The 23,416-nt window shown below is 43.8% G+C and overlaps 2 protein-coding genes across 3 annotated transcripts; one reads left to right on the top strand and one right to left on the bottom strand.

The window, feature by feature from the left end:
* Positions 1 to 599: 599 nt before the first annotated feature.
* Positions 600 to 4,359, top strand: serf2a (small EDRK-rich factor 2a). Its single transcript, XM_006628862.2, has 3 exons — positions 600 to 701; positions 2,475 to 2,583; positions 3,896 to 4,359. Exons 1-3 carry the CDS (start codon positions 695 to 697, stop codon positions 3,960 to 3,962), a joined length of 183 nt encoding a protein of 60 aa, XP_006628925.1. The 5' UTR covers positions 600 to 694; the 3' UTR covers positions 3,963 to 4,359.
* A 975-nt stretch (positions 4,360 to 5,334) lies between these two features.
* On the bottom strand, positions 5,335 to 19,903 carry rasef2 (RAS and EF-hand domain containing 2). 2 transcript variants are annotated; one of them, XM_015343775.2, is made up of 17 exons: positions 19,240 to 19,903; positions 16,151 to 16,303; positions 13,848 to 13,938; positions 13,425 to 13,520; positions 12,657 to 12,734; positions 12,189 to 12,304; positions 11,571 to 11,639; positions 11,203 to 11,284; positions 10,662 to 10,735; positions 10,075 to 10,294; positions 9,681 to 9,782; positions 9,081 to 9,219; positions 8,066 to 8,147; positions 7,615 to 7,729; positions 7,212 to 7,325; positions 6,626 to 6,702; positions 5,335 to 6,458 (listed from the first exon to the last, which is right to left on the bottom strand). In XM_015343775.2, exons 1-17 carry the CDS (start codon positions 19,581 to 19,583, stop codon positions 6,356 to 6,358), a joined length of 2,055 nt encoding a protein of 684 aa, XP_015199261.1. In that variant the 5' UTR covers positions 19,584 to 19,903; the 3' UTR covers positions 5,335 to 6,355. The 2 variants fall into 2 exon arrangements, with proteins under 2 accessions (XP_015199261.1, XP_015199262.1); XM_015343776.2 differs by having other exon boundaries at positions 12,657 to 12,731.
* Between the last annotated feature and the right edge of the window lie 3,513 nt (positions 19,904 to 23,416).

Raw genomic sequence — 23,416 nt, 5'->3', positions numbered from 1 at the left:
CCAGTTGACCCTCAATAAACTCTCAGTGCATAAAATGATGAATTTCTGTTCCACATGATTAAATTCATTAATCTAACGCCAATGATCGAAGACTTCAGCCTTAAACGGTGGTTTTGGAGGGAGTCCCCACCACCTGTAAAACGCTTTGAGTGGAGTGTCCAGAAAAGCGCTATATAAGTGTAAGCAATTATTATTATTATTATTATTATTATTATTATTATTATTATTATTATTATTATTATTATTATTATTATTAAACACTATGCTTTGAAGTGAAATAAGAAAGGATAAGTACAAGCGTTACAATAAGCACATCAATCCAATCCAGCCTTCAACACGATATAAAACGTAACAAAAAACTGTATTTTAGTGTAAATTACATTTTTTTATTTATTATAGTGTAAATTACATTTTACATACTATCGTACCAGAACAACACAGCCAGTTTAAAAAACACGTCCTTTGACACTTGTCGAAAGTGGCCAATCAGGAGATCGGTGAATATTCAGGAATGCCAAAAGCTCGACCAATCAGAATTCAACATTTAGTGCCAAGGGGTGGGAGGGTGTGCTGAGTGAAATCTCGCGTTGAAGTGACGTCATTTAGAGGCTATCAGTACAGAGGAGGGAGGCAGGTAGGAGAGAGAGCAGCCCGGAGGGTTCGCTACTTGGAGCGTGGAAAAGACCATCTAAAAATGACAAGTAGGTTTCTAAACGTCTGTTCCTTCACGTCTCTGCTTGAGATACACGCTTCGCGTGTCTGTGTTTAGGAAGATGTGATCCGGTGGCGATTCAGCGGCGCTACAGTGTGACCGACAGCTCAGGGAGGCAGGCGCTAGGCCGGAATGCTGTTTTGCGCTATATATGTTTTGTTACGTTTAACTGTGTCGCTGAATTAATTAAGGCCATAAAATAACCTTTTATGTGGGGTTCAGTAATACGAGATGCGGGAAAATAGTTCAGAGGAGGGCAGGGAGGTATGTGGTGTGAACTTGTAGAAGGGGTTTGGTGTGTAACTTGTATCGTTTTCGCTTTAGATAGTTAGGCAGAAGTGTTAACAGCCAACGACTTTACTTTAAGCGGTACTGAAGGAGCTTAAAATTGTGTTTTGTATGTCCTGACATTGAAAAAGAGCACGGGTTATGGCTGGAAATCGGTTTTCTTTGTCATTACTGCATGTAGCTCATTGCCATCAAGTGGGTGGGCTGGGGATAAGTTGCTCGTTTTGTGACCCAAGGACGGTCGTTACAGCTGTTGTAGTTTTAACTCCTCCACCGAATGGGGTCGTTAAGAAAGCGCCGTGTTCGGGAGCAAAGGAAGGGTGTTTTGTTATTGTTTTCAATGCGCTGTCAGCCATGTGAGCTCTAGAGCGCCCCCTTGCCACGTCGCCGGGCTGGTGAAGCTGGTGAAGCTGTCCCGCTGTCGCCCGGCGGCCCAAGGACCGTCAGACTGCTATGTGGATGTGGACTTGTGTTGTATAAATAGACTCCACGTCCTTAAAGTGTGTGCTTTGTGAATAACCCTTTGAGGAGGATAGAAAGGGCAATGTTACTAAATCCTGTTAATGCAGCATGGGTTGCCAGGAATGTTTGTATGTCCCACAGTGAGGACGTCTTGCGCTGGAATGGTCGATTCTGTACTTTCACATGCGGGGAAGACTCATGAGTACAGCTAGTACAGAAGTATAGTAGCGTGGCGTGTTGTGAGCTTAACATAGTTTCTGCCGTTTCTCTGCAGACTTGTTCCCAGGTTTGAAAGGGTGACTCTTGTGTGTGACCCCTTTCTGGGTTCACGACCCAGCAGTTAAGTGTGTGGTAGTTCAGAAACTGGACTTTTAATTCGGTCATTCGTGTACATTATGCTGTCATTGATGGCGGGTATGAGTTGTCATGTATGGTGAAATACAGAACCATACATGAGTGGGTATACAACGTCAAATGTGGGAAAGCTAATTATTGCTACTGTATGTGCTCCCCCAGTTTGGCATGGTCAGGTTTCAGCTTCACATTTCAGCTTACAGTGTGAACCCCCAAGACTGCTCACGGGGGAGACTGGGGTAGTGGAGGCAGGCGCCGCTGAAGCTGAACTTCTCCACCACCTGGGGCGGAGCGTTGGCTCTGTGTCTAAAGATCTGCGCCTGTGGCTGGAAGGCTGCCGGTTTAAAATCCCGCGGCCGGCAGAGGAATCCTACTCTGTTGGGCCCCTGAGCAAGGCCCTTAACCCCAACTGCTCCAGGGACGCTGTATAAATGGCTGACCCTGGGCTCTGACCCCCAGCTTCTCTCCCTGTCTGTGTGTCTCTTGGAGAGCAAGCTGGGGTCTGCGAAAAGACAAATTCCTGATACAAGAAACTGTATATGGCCAATCGGATGATGTTATACCCTGTGCTGGGGAAGGTCTTTGCCTGCGGAGCCCCTCGTGGAGCCCTCGCTCACCGGCGGTTGTGTTTCTTCCTCATGCTGCCCACAACCTGCAGGGGGAAATCAGCGGGAACTTGCCCGCCAGAAGAACGCCAAGAAGCAGAATGAGCAGAGCAGGGGCAAGAGGAACGAAGACGGCCTCTCAGCCGCTGCCAGGAAGCAGAGGTATGCAGCTGTTGGCCTGCCCCACGCTCGAGGGCAGTACATGCGTCCTCTTATCCTCGGGCTTAATCTTTTCGGACTACAGTGCAGTAGGCTTTTGAGTACTGGTTCCCAGCCTGGTCCTGGAGATGCAAACCACCGTGTCTGCCCATCTTCATTCCAGCTGAGCTCTTCTTGCATCACCACTGCAACATGTCTTGCGTGGCGAGTTTTGGTTTGCGTGTTTCAGCATGCGGTCCCGAGTTTCAGAAATAACCTACTGCAAGCGTATTGCTGCCACTAGCTTTATCTGTACAGTCAAGTCATCTCTCCTCAAGTTTCATTGTTTATTACTGAACAGCTGCCACTCAGCTGATGATATATTTGTCATTTCTGTTTTGTCAACTGTAGCCCTTGTGAGCATTTTAAAAGTCCTTTATTGAGTTATATTTTGGGAATATACCCGAGTTTTATAGAATTTGTGTCATTCAGAAATTTAGTACCAAGTTGAAACCAGTTACAAATCCAGTTTGGTTCTAAAGAAGGTTAATATTCCATAAGCAGAATATTGACATCGGTTCTCCTGCAGTTTAAAAAAATAATCTGGGACAAATCACGTGACTACAGGCCCTACTGGAACAAAGTGAGGAACCACTGCTTTAAATTACCAGAACTTTGTGAATAGCTGTTAAAATGTCCAATTAAGCCAATAATGAGCTGATTTAAGAGAACAGCACAACTGGAAAGAAACCTTGATGATAAACTGTCCCTTAGGGCATAGGAAAGGAATTGCCTGTTTTCAGAGGGTTTTTGAATCATTGCCTGCTTTTAAATCTGAGAAAAGTATTAACTTGGTTCAGTGTATTGAGTCAGCAATTTCTACCTGATGCTTAATAGAAAACATCTACACTGTCATGTAGAATAGAGATCTGAGTTCAGCAGAGATGGGGCCACAATTCCCTGGACGCATTTTTCTCCCATTGGCCTTGATTACTTAATTGAACCACAAATTCATCTTTACCCATGTGACCTCCTTGAACTGTGGAAACTGTCTGATGTAGATAACTGGGTGAACAGACCTATATAAGAGAAGCTAAAAGGAATCACATTTACTTAATGAACCAAATTTAGCTGTAAAATGCATACGTTTGGAGAATGTTAGGCAACATTTTTTTTGCTTTTGGATCCAGAGCTTTGGTTTTAGATAATGGAAACTTCTGTTTTGTCAGTAAGCAAATTATGTTTTTATGCAACTATTTAACATGGGTGTCATCATTATCTAGACCTGTTCAACCTTTCATTTAAAACTTAATGCATACCTCTTTTTCTTTTCCAGGGATGCAGAGATCATGCAGCAGAAGCAAAAAAAGGCTAATGAGAAACCGAAAGAACAATCTAAATAACCCAATGAAAACATTGCTTCAGACAAAACTTCATTTTTACAAGATTCAGTCTCTGGCACAGTGTTCTTGGAATTAAAAGATGAGATAATGTTTTGTTTAAGTACCATTGTATAGATCACTTACATTCTTGTAATCTTTCTTATAGGGGGATTATGTGGTTTGTAGTTTCAGATGGCTGCCTTCTGGCTTGAGATTGAGCTGCAAGGGTTATGAAAGACACCCAGCTACAGTGTGCGCACATGTGAGCATGCATAGGTTTCACCTGTTATGAACAGAATTTAAACCATAAAAGCAAAAGGAGCAGACTGCCTTGCTTGGAGCTACATAACCTTGTATTTTTGTATCAAACTTTGCCCCCAACATGTAATTATTTAATAAACTGTAGCTTTTTAGGTCATTTTGTCTCGTGATTGTGAAAACACAGAAGCTGCATGGAGATCACTGTTGTTTTTCTGTTAATAAACAGGGATTTTATTTTCATTTGGTGAGACCTGGGATCAAAAGTTAGGCTGATCTGGACAGAAGTGTTATGGACTGGACACAAGGCAGTTGCTGTTCCATCCAGTCTTTGTATTTCTTACATCTGTTGTAATGGGTTAACTTTTTTTTGTCTTGTAAAGTTACTTTAGTGCTCCATATTCTGTATATTTCAAATTAGAGAACACGCTCATGTGTAACAGTCGATAAAACATTATCTTGTAACATTTTCAAGTGAGGTGGTGCAGACATTGCATTCCATTGAGCAGGATTTTACTTACACATGGGACACTTTGCGTAAGCTCAGTGACCTAATTGGAATGAAGTTCAAGCTTTAATTTGTCATAGGTCAGTTAATTGTTAATTGTGCATAAGGGTTTTAAGGAGTTTTAAGGAGTCAAGCTGAAAGCAAACAGTAAAACTTAAACACATTGTCAGTTAGGTGAAAAATCTGTGAAGTCACAAGTAGTTGTACAATGGCTATAGTTCAAATTCAGCAACTACTGAAGATTATTGGAATAGGTTATAAGCTGCATTTAAGAAGGATGTATTTACACATGCTTGCATCATGTATATAAGAGGGAGGGGGGTTTAAAAGTTGTATTAAAAATACCTGTTCACGCTCCAGAGTTTAACAACCAATAACATGAAAAGAATTGGATTATAGTCACAAAACAGATTGCTTCTGCAACTGTAGCAGCTAGCATTTTTGGATTTCAGTCATTTCAATTAATCTAGCATACATGAGCATCTTTTAGAATCATTTTTAAATCAACTACAATCAACACCAGTCTTCAATGAAACTTTAGTGAGGAAAAATGTCAGTAACACCTTTTTCCAAGTTGTATTCCAAAACAAGTAGTTTCATTTAAAAAAAATACTACTTTGCAAATCATTGTTAAATGTTTGAATATTTATTTCCTTTTATACACGTAGCCAAGTTCAAAACACTAAATGTTTTTCATTTATAGACATCTATGCTAAGAATTGTACAATCGGTCCTTCATTGTTTTGAGGTATTCAAATGCAAAAGTTGTCTTATTAAAAATATAAAACATTTTAATATAAAATACATTCATAGCAAATAGTTATACAAAACATTTAAAATACTTATCCCACTACAGTAGCTTAAGAATGTGTAAACCATATTTGAACAGTTGCTCTGATTTTGCATTAGAAAACCATCTCGGGAAAGAGTGCATGGTTCTGTGCCTAACAGTTAAACATTGTGCCATCCCCCAAACACTGTCAGCACTCATTAACATCAGTGTACTTGAACTGAACCTTTCATTAAAAGTGCATAAAAGAAACTCCCCTGTAAGCATGCATGTTACCCAAGACAGTTCCTCTGCATTTTGTATTACATTTTGAATATTGGGAGAGAGTGACAGATTGGAAAGCTGCAGAATAAACACTCCCCTCCCATCAACACTGAAGAAGAAACATGGGAAAGGTTCTATCTTTCAAACGCTTCAAGCTTATATGAAATGGGTTATCTAAGAAAACAATACAATTGTAGGTTATAAAATTAGTTAAGCAGTGCTATATGAATCTAGTTTCTAGTGTTGACCTGTATGGCAAAAATCTTAAAAAAATGGGAAGGTATCCTTCAGTGTCCCAAGACAAGATTCTTTGCGAGAGTCCAGATGGCTTTTGAAGTAATACACATTGAAAAAAATCCAAGCAGTTACTTCTCGGGAGGAAAATGTTTCTGAAATGCTTTTTTGTCTGATCATCATGAGTCTATGTCTTACTGGTTTGAAACTGGTCAAAACTTTAAGACAAAGCTAGAGTTGCACAAAATGTCAGTCTTCTTTAATGCGAGTTCATTCTGCATTCTGGAGCCAGCCAAAATGTGCAGGATGTCTCTCACTGGTGTCAGCCCTGTTGTTTCGTTGTGGAAAACATTCAAATTCTTACATCTTACAGCAGCTGCTCAGGGCTTTTTTACCGTCCACAATAGTCACGTTCATCTGTGGCTCCGACTTCCTTCTCAGAACTGTGCTCTTTTTAACTTCCCTGAGTTGAAAAAAAAAACCGAGTTGAGTATACAGAACCAACCCTAACAACCCTGGTTCTGGCTAGCAAGTGAAAGTTGATAATATTATGAATGTAGTAATAGAGCATGATTTTACAGTCAAGTCCCCCAGCCTTTCCCAAGGAAGTGAACCGAAAGTCTGTACTACCGTGCAAGATGAAGGACAGCTTCCACAACGTTAGTCCCTTCCTTAGCGCTGGTCTCACAGAACAGGGCATTGTAGGCCTGCAAAATCAAGAATCATGTCAAGTCTCTGAAGAAAGCCTGACAGAAACACACCATGCAAGGCAAGACATTTGCAAACTGTACAACTGAATCATCACGGCTTTACTGGGCCAAAACTCAATGATTTTGAAATGGTCATGAGAATCAGGGGTTGTGGTTGTAGCCCAGGGGCCACTGGTCACAGGAGGGCCACTGTGCTTCTGCAGGTTTTCTATGGCTACTGAAAACACCAGCAAAGTCCAGGGAAAAGTTATTAAAGTTATCCAAGCCCATAAGACCTGGTTTATGAAGAACGGAGCAGGAATAAAAAACTCCAGTTGTAGCTTCGAAGAGTTCTGCGCCTCAGGAGCCAGACTCTGGATACTGCACCCTGCACCCATTCCCATAAACTGGGCGTCCATAGCCAATCCACACCTTATTTATTTTAGATATTACTCTCAAAGCTTTCAAATGTGTATAAACAAGACTTTTATATTCCATCTGACATGACAAAAACAAGAGCATTTTACCATGGCTAATTTCTCCCCATGTGCCGTGTGGACGCAGCTGGACTCCGTCTCCTCTGTCCTCAGGTCGGTCTTGTTCCCAATCAGACACATGGGGATGTGGTCGACTGTGGAATCCTGGGAAGATTTTTTAAAGCTGTTCAAATTGCCCGATAAGCCTGCCAAACCACACCCTTCAGTTCTTCTCCACCTTCCAAATGAGAATGTAGCCTTCTGAATCATCACACAGGAGTGACTCGATTTAGTTGTTCTTCCCAGTACACATTTAGGATGGCTTTATTCATGATATTAGGCAAGCAGCTTGGTTAGTATTCTTTTTTTCCCCAAAAAAAGAACTTTACAATGTTAAAATTACTTTGTGTACAAACAGGAAACGGGACCCAGCTGCCCGCGTGCGTTGCTGTACCTGAACCTGGTCAATCCACTCTCTGACGTGGAGGAAGCTCCTCTCCGAGGTGACGTCGTACAGCAGCAGTATCCCATGAGCCTTCCGGAAGTACGACCTGGCAATGCTGCGGAACCTGATGACGGGGTCAGCAAGGTCTTTTTAAACAAGCTGTAAATCAGCTTTCCACGGCGAGAAGTTGCAAATCTTTCAGCAGGGGCGCAGAAAGCCAGAAAACTTTCACACAGAATGAACTCAAACGTGGTGTGAATAGGGCGATCTTCTCCACAGCTTGCCATTTTTCCGGAATTAAACCACGCTGGAGTTCGTATTCCAAATTAATGTGCACTTTAGGATCAGGCACAACAGTTTGTCAGTTATTAAAAATGCACACTTTAAGTGGTTCCATTTTGGTCACAAACTAACCTCTTCTCTTCTATAAAGGAGAACAGGCAGGGATGAACACCTTTACCTCTCCTGTCCTGCAGTGTCCCAGATCTGCAAAGTCGTCTGTTCCCCATCAACCAGCATCTTTTTCATTTGGAAATCGACTCCTACAGAAAAGAGAAAGATGTTCAATGGGACTCCCTAAGATTAAGTCTATATACAGTATACACTGTACATTCATGCGTCCTTTAAAGGAGCAGAGAGGAAGAGCAGCAGCTACAAGTCTTTTGGACAATTCTTTCCTACTTACCAATTCACAAACTCCAATCAAAAGCCTTTCAACAGAACAAAGCTGAGAGAGCGACATACACTGGGATTCCTATTCACGCTGCTCTCTTGGGACATGTACAGCACAACAGACAGCACTTCCATACAATATGCACAGTACATTACTTACAGTAATTAATAATGACCACACAACAAAGCACAGTAACATGCAGCAGGCAATACATTAAGAAGCTATTTTATTTAAACCACAGCATGTATCCAATTGGCCAGCACCAATGATAAGGCTTCAAGACAAACTACAGCTTGAGAGGAGAAAGAGCTTACATTTGTCCATCAAACTAAAATGCTTTCTATTTAAAATTCCAAAAGCAGTCCAATTAAGGCCACAGGTAGCAATGCCTCTGCTTTGTATGAAAAAGAGACTTCAACCTTGCAAAAGGGCAGACTGGAGTCGGGTTCAAACTATGAACTGTCAAAGTTTATAGTTTTTAGTATATGTTTTAATATACATTTTTAATAATGTTATCTGGCCACATGAGGTGATCAAAGAGCAAATGGCAGCTCCCCCATCTGAACTGGGTTAGTGCAAGACACACAACCTATCTTCAGAATTGTTGGAAAATCTACTGCATAGCATTCATTGCTCATGTTCTGTAAAAATGTCCCCTTTGGGCTGATTACATTTCCCAGTTCATGGTTATGAAAACCACAATAATTATGACTAATAAAAATAAAAATACCATCCGGTACCTAGAGGGCAATGATTCAAGTTTTCAATTGGGTAATTAAGAGAGCACCCTGTTATTTCTTACCTAATGTAGTCTGAATGTCTCCTCTGAACTCGTTTGTGCTCAGCCGAAGTAGAAAGCTGGACTTCCCTGCTCCTGCATCCCCAGCCAAGACCAGTCTGTACATCGGCCCAGGGGCTTCAGCATCAACAGTGTCCATTGGCTGTGCAGACAGGTGAACTCTCAGCCCAGATCTTTTTTTTTTTATTCAGTACCTCTAACCCCCGATGAAGATGTTCGTCCCTCGTCTCAATGCCATAAAGAGACTGGAATCACCCACTTGTGCACCTAGGGTATTAAAACCCACTACTGCCCGAGCTTCAGTCAGGGCCTGCTTGATACACGAGCCTGGGTACTGCTGTGGCTGTGCTCACTCCTCTGGGTGCTTCGTGCTGAGGCACGTTCATATAATGGTCTGTCGAGGCTGCAAAGCTGCTCTTCTTGAGAGCACAGATCCCTAATGAAACTCGTACACATGCTTTCCACCCCACTTTGCGGGTTCCCAGGAAGTCTCGCTCAGCCAGGCTGCTGTCTGGCTTTTAAACCTATTCTTCTTTGCTAAAAACGTTGATTCCCTCCTGCACTGAGCAGCCCTGAGTAGCCCCGAGTACTGTGGGCCCCTACCTTGGGGGTGAACGCTGGGAGACGCCTCCGGATGGAAGAGGCAATGGAACTTCGCCGGCTGGGGGCGACGGAGGCCGTCCCCTCCGACTTCAAATCCGACATCTGAGACAATGAAGAGCACTATGCATTGTTATATTTTTTTACTTAGTTTCCCGACCTCACGTTTCGTCATCTGCGATATGGGGAAAAAAATGTGTCTTTCCATAGGGGAAGAACAAATGTACTGAAGCGTCATCACTGAATGATCCGCTCGACGAAAACGAGGGGCTAAGCCCACTCTGGCTTAGAAAAGACATGCATTTCATGAAAAGTAAACGAGCACCTGGTACCGTGTAATGAGGATCACTTCTACATAGCACCCCGACGGTTTTAGCTGGGAGACGGCTGTGTTTACCTCTACGTCCGACTGCACGTAGGAGTAGCTGTAGTGCACGGTCTCCACGGAGTTGGGACTGTCGTCGCTTTCGTACTCGCTGCCAGACTCATCGCCTGGCTCCAGAGACACAGACACACCGCTGTCCAGGTACCTGTCCGCCCAGCTGGCCACCTGGGAGTATCTGGTGTCTGTGGGCTCGTAAGAATCCACCGTCATGGCATCGTCCTCGCTGGCAAAGCTTGACGAACGAAAAGCCGCAGCTGTAAAGTTTGACTACACTGCGCCAGGCAGAGGAACGCAAGGTGAAGCATTTATTTCCCCCTCTGCCCCTGTACACATTCGCAATGAGGGATGTGCGCTCACTGAAGAAAAGCATTTAGATGTAAAGAAAGAGATGGTGATGGTAACTGACAACACCACCAATGAGACAAAAATCTATGGCAAACAAGGAATGGAGTGTCGGATTTAAACTATCAGATGACAGACGGCACTGGGCTGTATTGGGCCACCTCACAAAGCCATCACTCTCTCAAGAAAGTGAAAGACTTAAGCCTCACGGGATACCTGTCCTCTTAGCACTTCCTGTCCACATCCTGGGTCTTTACCTGCTGTAATTGAGCATGCGCTGGTCACCAGGCTTTAAACTCAATAGCGGACTCTCATCCCTGATCGACAGATGCTAGAGAAGAGAACACCAAAAATTAAAAAAAAAACAGATCTTGGAAATATTCAGACTGACCCAAAGACACAGAAGTCACAGCGCAGTTCCATATGGAGTGGAAGCAAGTTTAATAAGATGCCAAGGTCCTCTCATTCACTCGTCTAAAGCACAGAGATTCTCCCGAGAGCTTTCATACCTTAGTCATAAACACCCTCTACTTTACGTTACATGCGGCATTAAGAAAAACTCAATATATATTCGTACCAACAGTGTCCTCTAGCACTGTCCCACACATTGTTCAGGCGATCAGAAAATGTCACACATCCCACAGAGACCGTAACCAGCTAAATCAAGATTTCCAACTGCCACAGATTTACAGCAGCTGGCCTGCCTCCTTCCTTAAAATGGAGGGGAAAAAAAGTTTAAAGAACAATAAGTACAAGCAAACTAAGTAAAGTGCCGGTTCTCCCGAGAGAGGCACTCACCCTCTTCTTCCCCAGCCCCACGCTGGTCACCAAGGCTGAGCGCAGCCCGTCATTGCTGTCGTACAGCTTCTTGTTCATCGTCCTGGTGAACATGCAGCAGAGGGACATTGGACACGCGTGGAGGCAAGAGGTACAGAAGACAACTCACTGTGGACAAACGCTGAAAACTTCTAAACTGGACAAAGCTCTGTACAGGGACTCCAGTGTTAAAAAAAATATTAAACTTGCAATAAAGCGGAGGAGGCATTTTAGACTTTAAGTCCTTTTTTGCGTTTTACCATTCAACTCCTTTGTTGAATCAGAAACCATATTCTTGAACCATATGGGACCTGGAAATAGATTTGACATTTCTGACATCTGGGACTTACTGGAGGATTTCAATCTGATTGCAGTAGGACTGACGTTCAGCCAGCATCTTCCGCAGGACCTCTTTCTCCCTGCAACACCAGAAAACAAAAGGCAGCTTGACATGACCCCCGGACAGGGCGCAAGAACATTCCCACCATACCACACTAGCCTAGCAGTGGAGCAAGCTTATGCACCCAGATTTGCAAGAAAAAAACATTTAAAATCCCCAAATCTCCCACAATTTATCCAAACATTGCAGTTCTGTCTAGAAAGCCTCATATTCCAGGGGTAGCCAACCTGAGCCCATTAATTCTCTGCAAGTCTGTACCTTCAACTAATCCTTAATTACCAAAGTGATCTTCAGCATTTAGGTTTATGAGGCCATTAAGAACCAATTCAGTAATTACAGTTACTGGACGGTTCCTCTAATGGCATCGAATAAAAGCACCAAGGCTGACTAACCCTGCTCCGTTCCAACCAACTGGATCTATACAGGCCTGTCAGAGTGCATTCCACAAGCGATTAAGCAAGTTCTCCATGAGACACTGTAAATGCTGGGAAGTGCTGGTATTGCCAGAGACAGATCCTTCACAGATTGTTCCCGAGTACACTGGCCCCACAAGATCGCCTCCCCTCACCGCTCGTGCTGCAGCTTCTGGTCTGCATACTCGTTCTTCAGCTTATCCATTTCTACCTGCAGAATGGAAACGCTCATCTGGGCTTTCACAAGCGAGCTCCTCAGCTGCTCATTTTCCTGGGGAAATCAGAGAATGCTGTAGAGAATTGGGACATGTAATGCTTTTCCCTCCCTCTTTAGACATTGAGGCTCGTGGAGGTTGCATGGGAAGAAGACAATTATTTAGGGTTTATTTATCAGTGCACCTTATCCATCACACACAGTATGGCGAAATGGAGGATAAACAACTGAACTCAGGGTCTGTTAAATGAAGAAGAGAAAACTAAGATGTGTCCAATGAATATGTGGAATTCTTTGGACATGAACTACAAATTTCAATAAACAACCTCTCTTCCATATAATTAAGCAGTCCTATTAACATGGATTCTCTACGTGCCATTAACATTCTTCTTATAATTTTGCAACATACCTGAGTCATCTCAGTGATCTGATCTTTTAGCTGATGAATGTCTTCCCTGGAGCTGCTGTGCCAGAATTCCTCTTGCTGCTATAAAAAAAAAACATATTACAACAGAGCATAATTCAATGCACAACTAAACAGTGTTAAATTGGGACATATTATTGCTGTCATCTTTGCTTGAACATTAGAGAAAAAAATCTCAAAGTAATTTAAGGGTAATCCACAGCCCTGGTAATTACGTCCTGTGAACATTAATAACATGGCCTCCTGGGACTATTAAATAAGGATATTATGCTGTTCTGTATGATATAAAGGAGGAGATGCAGTGAACAGGTGCTCACGTTTGCAGGGAGCTTTTGTTCATTCAAACATTACTGTCCTGAAAGACATGGATAGTGGTACCAGCTTTAGCCTTGTGGCCACACCAGGTGGACTAATATTAGTCTGGTGTTTTCTAGAAATATGCAATTACCTGATACATTTGTATCATCACTATTCAGGAATAAGCTAAGCTATACAAGAGGTACTGGTTGCCCAGCTTCTATGTGTACAAGTAATGACACATTGGAAAGAGTTTTCCCGTCTTTCCCTGCTGGAAGCAACTTTAGTGATCTCCCTATAACTGACAGAGGTTGAAAAGCACTATCTAAGCTATCAAAAGGCAAGCTGCTCTTCCCAGCCTCTGCTGCAAACACCAGGAGGAAGCCGCGTCAGCTTCCTGCAAATCCCCTGGCAAGACCCACCAAGAGCTCCCCTGTGCCCCCCGTGTGCCCGCACCTTCCGCAGCCTCTCCACGGCCACCTGCAGATCAGCCACTTCGCTCTCGTGTCTCCTCTGGATCTCCGCCACGGCGGCTTCCAGCCTCTGCCGCTCCTGAAAGCATGAAAGTCAAGCAGCGGAGCCCAGACAGGGGAGCACGTCTCCCAGCGCAAGCCCCACGCGGCGGGCCTTTCTGCATAATTCGAAATATTGCAATTCAGCACCCATCATATCATACATCTTTATTAAAGTGGTCTAATGAAATTGCTTTAATATAGTAACAATGCCCTTTCCCTTTAACAATTTCCCTGGATCCATCGCCTGGTTCGGTACCTCACCAGGATTCTCCTCTTGCCCTCGCTCAGCAAGTGCACACGCCAGCCCCTCTCATTATAGGCTGGTGCTCTCTCACCCCCAGGCAGGCTCCCCGGCCCCCCTCACCTCCTCTCGGACCCTCTTCTCCACACTGGCCAGCTGCTGCTGCAAGTCCTCCTCCAGCTCGGTCAGCTGCTGTGCTGTCATTTCCTCTGCCCTGCAGGACAAGGGCACACTGCTCAGGCAAGTCACTCGCCTGGGTCATCTGGAGCTCAAGAGCAGAGTGGGCATGGGAACCTGCAGCCCAGAAGAGCCTTTCATTTACCACATGGGAACCACAGTACTGCTGCATCACGGACAGTCAGGCCTTTAAGTCAGCATCCTCTGGGACCCTCTGCCTGCTTTGCAGAGGGGTTAAAGTACCCTACCCCTCCAAACCCTCCTCATCGTCTTCTGTCATCAGCAGTTGGACACCTGGCACACTGCACAGACAGAGACACGTGCACAGAGGAAGATGCCACATGCCTCACCTTCAGCTGTACCTTGCGGTGCATTTTCTTATCCAGAATTTCAAAAGAGATCTACATTTGGTCAGAAATGTATAAAATCCAATATGTGCTCCCAGCATGTCATATAATTAAGCATGGTTAAAAACGCCTTGTGGTTTTTCTTAGTAAGATAATACTACAATGAAAATGCCCATAGGAGAACTTCTGTTCTTTTGTCACATAAAATGTTTTCTGAAAACTATTGGAAACATTGCCAGCAAATGATGAGTGATGGTCTTCTGTCATGTGTAAATGGCAGGTGGTGCATCATGCCTTAAGCAGTTGTCTAAGGGGCACAAACCACAGGGGTGTGATCTCGAACAGCCAAGCAGACCTAACCTGCATGTATTTGGGAAGGTCGAGGAAGCCAGACTACCAAGCAGAAATCCACGTGGACAAGGGGAGAACGTGCACACTCCACACAGAGGGTGTCCCAGACCAGCGCAAAACCCAGGTCCCCAGAGCTGTGAGGCAGCAGTACGAACCACCATGTTACTATGCCTCCAAGTTTAGAAGGACTTTTTTCAGCCGGGCGAATCTTTCGATATCAAGACACAAACTCTGGGTACTAAGAGCAAAAAGCTGGGGTATGCAAAAAGACGAATTCCTAATGCCAGAAATTGTATAGGGCTAATAAAGAAACATTATACATTACATCAGTGTGATTTTTAAGAGCAAAACCCCAGATATCTCATAGCTGGATAAATGTCTCTCCGGAGTCATAAGGAGTGGAGAATGTGCAGATGAAAAATATTTTTCAATGACTTCTCCCTGTCCCTTTGTTATCTGAGGGAGGGGAGCAGTTTGAATAGCGTGTCAGTGAGCCATGTAGGTGGAACACGAAACCTTAATCACCTAGAGGGAGCCTCAGTGAGGAATGGAAGTCTTAGGATGAGGTACAGTTTAATAGAACAGCCTACACGAATCACAGACTTTGAAATAAATTATTTCCAACTAGTACGGATTTACATTTTCAGAAAAGCGATACCCACTTTCCTCACTACACTACACTTTTTAACTGCAGCACATGTTGCAGGAGGGCCAAAATGAAAAACAAAATGCCCCCCATGCAGGAATGTATCCTTGAGGCATTACAAACAATTCACCAGCTTTCAAAAGCTCGTAAGAAAAAAAATTGATACGGGTGTTCCTCAGGGCACAAGCAGCTCTTGAAGAGAAAACAATGCGAAGATAAGCATTACTATCCTTCCACCACAGGAAATCTGAATCCATAATGCAGGAACAGTCAAGCAAAATGGGTTATTTCCTCACTGTTAAAGTGTACTTTGCAAAAAAAAACTTTGCAATCCTTTCCCAGATGCGTTTTATTCTTGTAAAGGAATAGCAGTGTTGCACATGAAGAAAGAGGTATTTGGTAGCTCAGGTATGCTGTTCTTGATTTATAAAACACAGACATACTACAGTAGGTTGGTCCATCTCCCTCCTCATCAAACCCTCTCCAAACCTACTGCAAGGTAAACATCACTGATAACACTCAACTCTAGAGGGTTTTTAATCTCTTACTGTCTCTGGGTATCTCAATAAGGTTATTGAAATTAAGGCGTAATCTCACTAACAACCTAAAATCAAACCCATTGTAAGTTTAACTGCACCAATTTCATGTCATGGACACCTGCAGGCACACAGGTGACCAGGACTGCACACCTCTGCTTTGTCTCTCCTGGCCGCTGCCCTCTCCCCAGAGCCCAGCCCAGCCCAGCCCAGAGTGTCCACGTACCGCCTGAGTGTGCTCTCCTGCCTGCTGCCCTCTCCCCACAGCCCAGCCCAGCCCAGGGTGTCCACGTACCGCCTGAGTGTGCTCTCCTGCCTGCTGCCCTCTCCCCAGAGCCCAGCCCAGCCCAGCCCAGAGTGTCCACGTACCGCCTGAGTGCGCTCTCCAGCTGCTCGGTCTCCAGGCTGTGGCCCCGGTGCTCCGTCACCAGCGTGTCGATCAGGGACTCGTACTGCTGCAGCAGAGCGTCGTCGGAGAAGGCGTGGATCTGCTGGTACAGCCGTGCCACCTGTTCCTGCCCCCTGGGACAGACACACAGACGCCTACTGGCACCTCTTACACCAAACACTACCTGCTTTGGCGTCCCTTATTGGAATCTTTCATTTTGAGCCATGTGATTCATCTCAGAATCAGCAGAATTGTTCTCACTTAAACTGCATTTCTGCTCTGATTGCCATTTCATTGCATTTGTCTTGAATTTAGGTCGCCTTGCTTAAAAGTGTCAGCAAAACAACAACAACAACACTGTAATACAAAAGTCATGGTACTGAGTTGCCACTTTTTTGCTTGCAGCACACATAATGCAATATTAATTCAACTCATAATTTTAGACTAACAATGCGAGGACGTTCATGATAAAAAAAATGGTTGAACTGTTCCTAGGCAATCAAATTACATGAAATACTTTTACTTTGAAATTCAACATCCATGGGATCCTTCTCAGTTAGTCTCTGATGTTTTCCAACACACAGCTTAAGCGCTCCATCAACACTTAAAACATATGTTGGCTATTTACAACTAAATACACTCAAGTATTACGAATCTAGGGTAGGTAAGAGTTCTAATCTGCACCGATCGTTGTTTAAATCGCAATTTATAAAAGCTCCAAAACATTTTCTGAATGCATTCATACAGAACTTTAAAATAATTACACAATCAAGTGATAAAATTAAAATTATTTTTAATAAAAACTCTGCCCCTGCTGAAGAAGGTCAACTCCGTGCTTCCGCCCTGTTGCGTCATCCAAACAATAGGGTTGTATTGCTTAGAACAATAAAACATGGCACCACTGCGGTTTGCCACATTTGTACATAACACCTTTTTAAATGTTTAATTGTTTTAAATTTTAATTTTTTTAAATTATTTTTCAGCACGAAGGCTTTGACGACCATTTTACTCGTTGTTTACAAGTCTTACCACGGTGTCTTCACAGCGCTGGTCAGCAATAAATAGGGTGCGATTATTCTTCACAAGGCGTTGTTGAAAAATTGAAAAGCAAGGCGCCTATTTTTTTTTTTAAGACAGGGAAACTACAACCATTTAACCGTTGTTGTGGTGATGCCTTTATCTGTGAAGAAGACTGCGTCTCCGCAGAAACAAACTAAATACAGCAGCAGCAACAGGTAGCATCATCCAATCAGGATGCGGGGACAATTCCTAATTAGAGAGGCGTCAACAAATCGTGCCGCACAAGACCCAGCCGCCGCATTCACGGCAGCTGAAGGGAGCCAGCCGCAGTGGTCTCGGTGAGACCCCCGATCCGATGGCCACCTTCAACTCTGTGTACTTTATAAAATAACCTGGGATTTAATGTAAACGTCCCCCCGACCCCGTTTCTATTGCTTTTATCCCTAATATTAACAAATTAACAATAACTAAATTCTGGAGATGAATTTACGTAGAATTCTGAATAAATACAACTACAAAGTATGAAGTGTTTAATTACCGTTTTATCAGTGAGTGATACGAATTAAGAGGATTAAACCGTTGTAGTATGCCACAATACAAAATTAAAATCAAACTGGGGGCAGACACCAGCAAGGAAGATGTAGATGCGTGAATTCGACTTGTTCCACAGGACGTGATCTGCGCCTGTTTTTATGCCTGGGATGAGTTTGTCTCGAACTGGGTGACTCCTAAATTTCCAAGGACGCCAAACTATAGTAAGGGCTACAACATAATAAACAGAAACTTGTTTTTGAGATTTTCTCTTATGTTTCAAGTTGGAAACTATTTTAGAACGGGGAGATATTTTGCACGGCACTGATGCGGTACAGAAATAGGTATATAAATGTTTGAAGGAGTATATGAAATAGTATTCTTCTATATTTTCAACAGGACTAAATGCACGGAAAGGTTAAAAACAAAAGGAGTGCGTAACTTTGTCAGTCGGTGTCATTAAAATTCAGAAGACAAGGGGTAGCCTAAAGTATTATTAAAATGCATTGATTGGCTTTAAATTACTCGTATTTGTCAAAAGTGCGGTAAAATGATATGGTAATTCAAAAAGCTTCTGTTTCGTACTGTTGAAGGCGTGGTGGGGTATTACATTCGACATTACTTTTGAATAAAAATGTTTGAAATGCTAGACTGTTTTAAAAAAATCATCTGTGCTCTAGTGACGGTTCTCCTGGAGCAACTGAAAGAGTTTCTCGTCGCCCTGGGAGCGAACTGGCCGATTTGCGTGCATTTGGCTGCATCACTTTCTGAACGCGCCTCCGAGCAGCTCGACTTTCGCCGCGGATCCGGTCAAACAAATGCGTCACCAAAGTAGATTCCCGTGTAACTGATGTCCGGTTGGTTGGCCGACTTGAGAGATTACAAAAAAAAAAAGAAGACGCATTTTAAATTAATGATCCGCTATAAAAGCCTCAATCAACACCTTTCAGTGCTCTAAAGTTTACACTGTCAAGCGCTTTGCTCGGTGTCAGTGTCCCCACTATACACTGAACACTAAACGGCCGATACCCAATGTCCTGGGTACTTCTGTTTTTAGACTGGGAAGCCTTCTACTTTAAAAAAGTATATTTAAGACTGACTATGTTAAAATTTAGCCTCCTGTCGCGAGGGGAATATAGACTTCTGTCGTGGCTCAATGTACCCTAAACGTTTGATTGCGTCGGGACAGTGTGTGCAGTGTCCGACTTGTTTCAAATCCTTGAGCACAGCAGAAGCTAACAAAAAAACAAAAATACGCAACATTTTCCACAACCAGAAAACGGTAAATGATTACTGAGATAACTTCTTCTTTTCCATGAGGTTCTCTTCCCCTCTCAGCGCGTTTCCTAACTGGCTTGGTGCCGGAGTCGCAGGGAAGAGAACAGTCGCCCCTTTGTCAACTGTCTCTGCCAGCTGGCCGTATCGATCCACTTCACTGGCAAAGCATCGGCTGGAGACAGGGCTAGAGCTGCAAGATCCGAGCAAAACACCCCACCCGGGCGCATGCCGGCACCCTTACCTCCCCAGGTAACCGATCTCGTCCCCCATCCTGTCCTCAAAGTCCTCCCAGGGGCTGCTGGGCTCGTGCGGGGCTCCCCCGAGCGCAGCCAGGTCCAGAGTCTCCGACACCTCGTGGAACCGGGCCGAGAAATCACTGTAATCGATACAGCCGTCTTGGTCCACATCGAACTTGTTGAACAGGAAGGCCACTTCGGAGCTGCGGACGTTCAGCTCCCGGCACACCGCCGCAAAGTCCTCATACTCGATCCTGCCCGACTTGTTCAGGTCGCAGGCAGAAAACAGTCTCTGCAGGTCGGGCTGGCTGTCTGTGTCAGCTAATGGGGAATCCATCAGAATATACATGTAGTTCACGGCTTGGTTCCGCAAAGGCGAGAAGGACAAACCTAACACTCAGCTCAACTCTCGGATGGCGACAGAACGAAGCCACGCTTGTAAAAAAAAAAAAATCTCCGCTTCGCTGAGCTTGCAGGTGCTTGTAAAAAAGCACTTTGTTTTAAAATTTGGGTCAGTGCACCTTCAGCTCCCCTGACGTCACGCACCTGTGGATCCCCTAGCCGTGGCCGCGCGCGGAGCGTTCCTCGCGACTAGTCCGCCTGCTACGCAAATGGCAGCCTCGCGCCTCCGAGCGGAGCTACCTGGAGGGCGCCGTGAGGAACAGGTTGACGGCGATTAATACCCGTGTCAGGGGTGTGTCTGGCATTTCTTCCTGCACAGGTCGCCGAATGTACCGGCTGGGAGGTGAAAGCCGCGGAATTCATGTACCTGGTTTATTATTAATACTCCATAATACTGGTTTGTCAATTCTACTCCATGAATTAGTGTTCAGATTCCCGGGGTTCTACGACCAGGTATTTACATTTAGAAAAACAAAAAGCCACAAAGCCTGACGTTTACGCTGTATATATGACTAAACACAGCATCTCCTTATTGTAAAAATTCTAGCAACGCGCAGAACGGCAGCCAGTAATTTTAGTCTTTATTTAGCATTAAGGATTGGGTTTTTTTTCTCGAGGAAAACAATATTCGTTTACCGCGTTATGCAACGCTTTTGGTATGTGTGAAATTCCCGGGAAGAAAAAAAATCCCAGCGGACAAGAGTATCGACTTTACAGACCCTTTCCAGACTGAACACAGAAACTCCCTTTTGTACACACGCTCCACCCACCTGGTAATCCAGAAGAGCAGAGCTGATGCTGAGGCTGAGTTTGAGTCAGAACAGTTCCCAACCGGTTCTGCCATTAACAATTATTCAAATCAGATTTAAAACAAGAGCTTTGCTCGTCACCCCTACACCCCTTATAATTCCATTGCGATCAATATGTTTAATTATGAATACAGGGCCAATCTTTCAAAATAAGGCAAGTGACCAAGTACCTTCCTACACTGATTATGCAGCCAACCTCTGAGTACTGTACTTTCAAAAACAACTATTAATTTAAAAATATAGGGTCTAGGTACCTTTCTTAAAGATTGTCATTATTTTAGTTGTTGCCATGCTTCCCTCAAGATTTCACTGTGTTTTACTGCTCTTTTCTACGGTGTATCAGAATAGCAAAAGCAATTTTAAAGAATTGCGCTCCATGACAAAATAAATTCAACCCCCACCCCCTCCCCCAACACACACACACTCTCTTGGAGTAGCATCCATTTTAAATTCCCTCATTATGTTTTAAAGTGAAACGTGTTCATTTTATTTTTGTTTTCCTACAGCCGTCTTACCTCTGACTTTATCAGTGTCTTCACGTTTCCAAAAACATTCAACAAACGTTTCCCATTGGCCCTTACCCATCCCCATCTCTGAACTGGCTCCATCACTCTGCTCTCCTCCCCCCTGAGAGATGATGTGTGGGGAGTGTACTGGCGCACTTTGGCTGCCAGGGGGTCGTCCAGGTGGGGGCTACACACTGGTGGTGGTGGAGGGGAGTCTCCATTTCCTGTCAAGCGTTTTAAATGTGTCCAGAAAAGGTGCTTTATAAATGTAAGGAATGATTATTATTAAATTGAGAAAAAAATGGGCTCTGGCACAAACAGCTGTACCTGAGGGCAGTATGTGAACGTACCCCTGAGGCTCGTGTTTAAGAGTATACTCAGTGGCATCAGCTGCAGCCCCTCCAGTAGCTGACGAGCACAGAGCCGTTCAATCCTTATAGCACCGATGGTCACAGCTGTGACTGAGCTGCCCCGTTCAGCACAGATGCCTCCCCATGGTAACCGTAGTAACAGATTCCTCTCTGCAGGGATCCGGTCCTTCTGGCTGCTCTCCTTGTCTCCATGGCTGCTTTTATCAACCCAGCACATCGTTGGTTTCCCAGTTCGAGGAATGACTGCCAGCTGCTTGGAAGAGGATCTCTACCAGGATGTGGGGAAAAACCATTCCCAGCTGAGATGGCCGACATCTCTGTAAATATTGAGTTTGTATTTCACTTAAAGGTGTGGATTTATCACTTACCACCAATTCCTAACACCGTTAGTTGTGCTCCTAAGGCGATTTTCATATTGTGGTTGTACAGTCGATCTGTAACTGTATGAAATATGATTAATTACCTCTGCCAATTCTAATTGTGTTTTCTTTTTAAGCAACTGTGCTGTAGACATCTGGTTTTCAACAACGAAGGAAAAATAGTCAGAATTTGGTGAATTTGTCCTTGGGTCTATAAGGATTGAACTGCAAAAGTGGTCACAGAGATTGGAACTCAGAGACAGTGGAGGCAGTGGGGATTATGAAACTAACCAGTGAGTTTCACTACTTCTTGTGTACAATAATCAAGAAAGAGGGGGCTAGAGGCACTACAAAAGGGACAGTATGTTTTTCTTTCTGATCATTTAGTATGTTCAGTATTCCAGTATTGCATAGTCTTTACTATGAAGAAGCACGAACATCTTCTGAAGTTTGTTTCTCTGCAGTCCCCTAATTCAAAGGCATGACTAGGCTGTACACACCACCTGTTCTCCATATGTACACAAGGTGGTTAGCATGATAAACCTGTGTGTATCTTGCCAAAGTTCACCCTGCACACAAAGGTACTTTATTATTTGTACATATTACTTCTAAAACAGCTCACTCTTTGATTTTACATTAGAATTCCTTAGGTTTAACTATTCTCCCATTATGAGTCACTGCAAAAAAATGTGCTCCTGGAAGCACTACATTCATAAAAAGTACATAAGTTAAGCCTACTGATAAGCCATCTTATGTATGAGATGATAGCTGGAAAGACTATTTTTTAATTGAGAGTGAGTATCTTTGTGTTGTATACAAACCATGTATACACTGGGTTTTTTTGTACTTTGTACTTGTTGGAGCACATCACATTAACTTTTAACACAATCATTTTGTATCCTCATCTGCTTCCTCTTCATTAAGGCTATGGATGCCCTTGTAACAAAGTGATACTGTATAGGTTTATCTCTGACCCATTCGGACTTGCTTGTCACCACAAAGGTTCTGGTCCTGGAGAGCTTGCTGCTTCAGGCCAAACAGAAAAAAATCCCCAGACCATTACTGATTCTAAAAATGTTATGAGCAAAAACCCCGCATGTATTGATGATAATGTTCTGAACAAGTCGGCTGGTTGTGATGTAATTCCGGCTTTGCAAATTGGTTTTGCAAAAGAAAAATATGTCTTTTTAAATATTCTATGGAGTTCTTAATCTCCAGAAATAAATGATTAATTTATCGATTGCAATGTGAAACACAAAACAAGAACATCTGCAATGTGACCGCCTGTTACTGCACAGGGAGTGCTATGGCGTGGTGCACAGAGGAACCTGATTTCAAACTGCTGCCCCACTCACCTGGCAGTGCCGGTCTTTGGTGAAGGAACTAGGGCACTATGGCCATGGCTGGCCAGTCCTGGTCCTGGACAGTGTGTCTGCAGGTCTTCTAGGTCTCTTCAGGTCCCAGCACCTGAAGAGCTGGGAGAAGCTGTGAAATTGTCAGTAATGAGCTGATTGCCATTATGAGCTGTGTTGGAATGAAACCCTGCAGACTCAGAAGCCCTCCAGGACCACCCTTGCCCACCTCTGAGATAGGGGTACTGGCACATGTATTTCATTCTTTTTGACTAGTGTTATAATGTGAAATATTAAGTTACAGTACGTTTAAGATGGACACACAGGTGAGGACAATGACATCCCAGAGCTGGGGCAGGAATGACTCAGGGACCCCAAAATTG

Source organism: Lepisosteus oculatus, chromosome 5, assembly GCF_040954835.1.
Source record: "Lepisosteus oculatus isolate fLepOcu1 chromosome 5, fLepOcu1.hap2, whole genome shotgun sequence".
Classification (NCBI taxonomy): Eukaryota; Metazoa; Chordata; class Actinopteri; order Semionotiformes; family Lepisosteidae; genus Lepisosteus; species Lepisosteus oculatus.
This window is presented reverse-complemented; position numbering and strand designations above follow the sequence as displayed.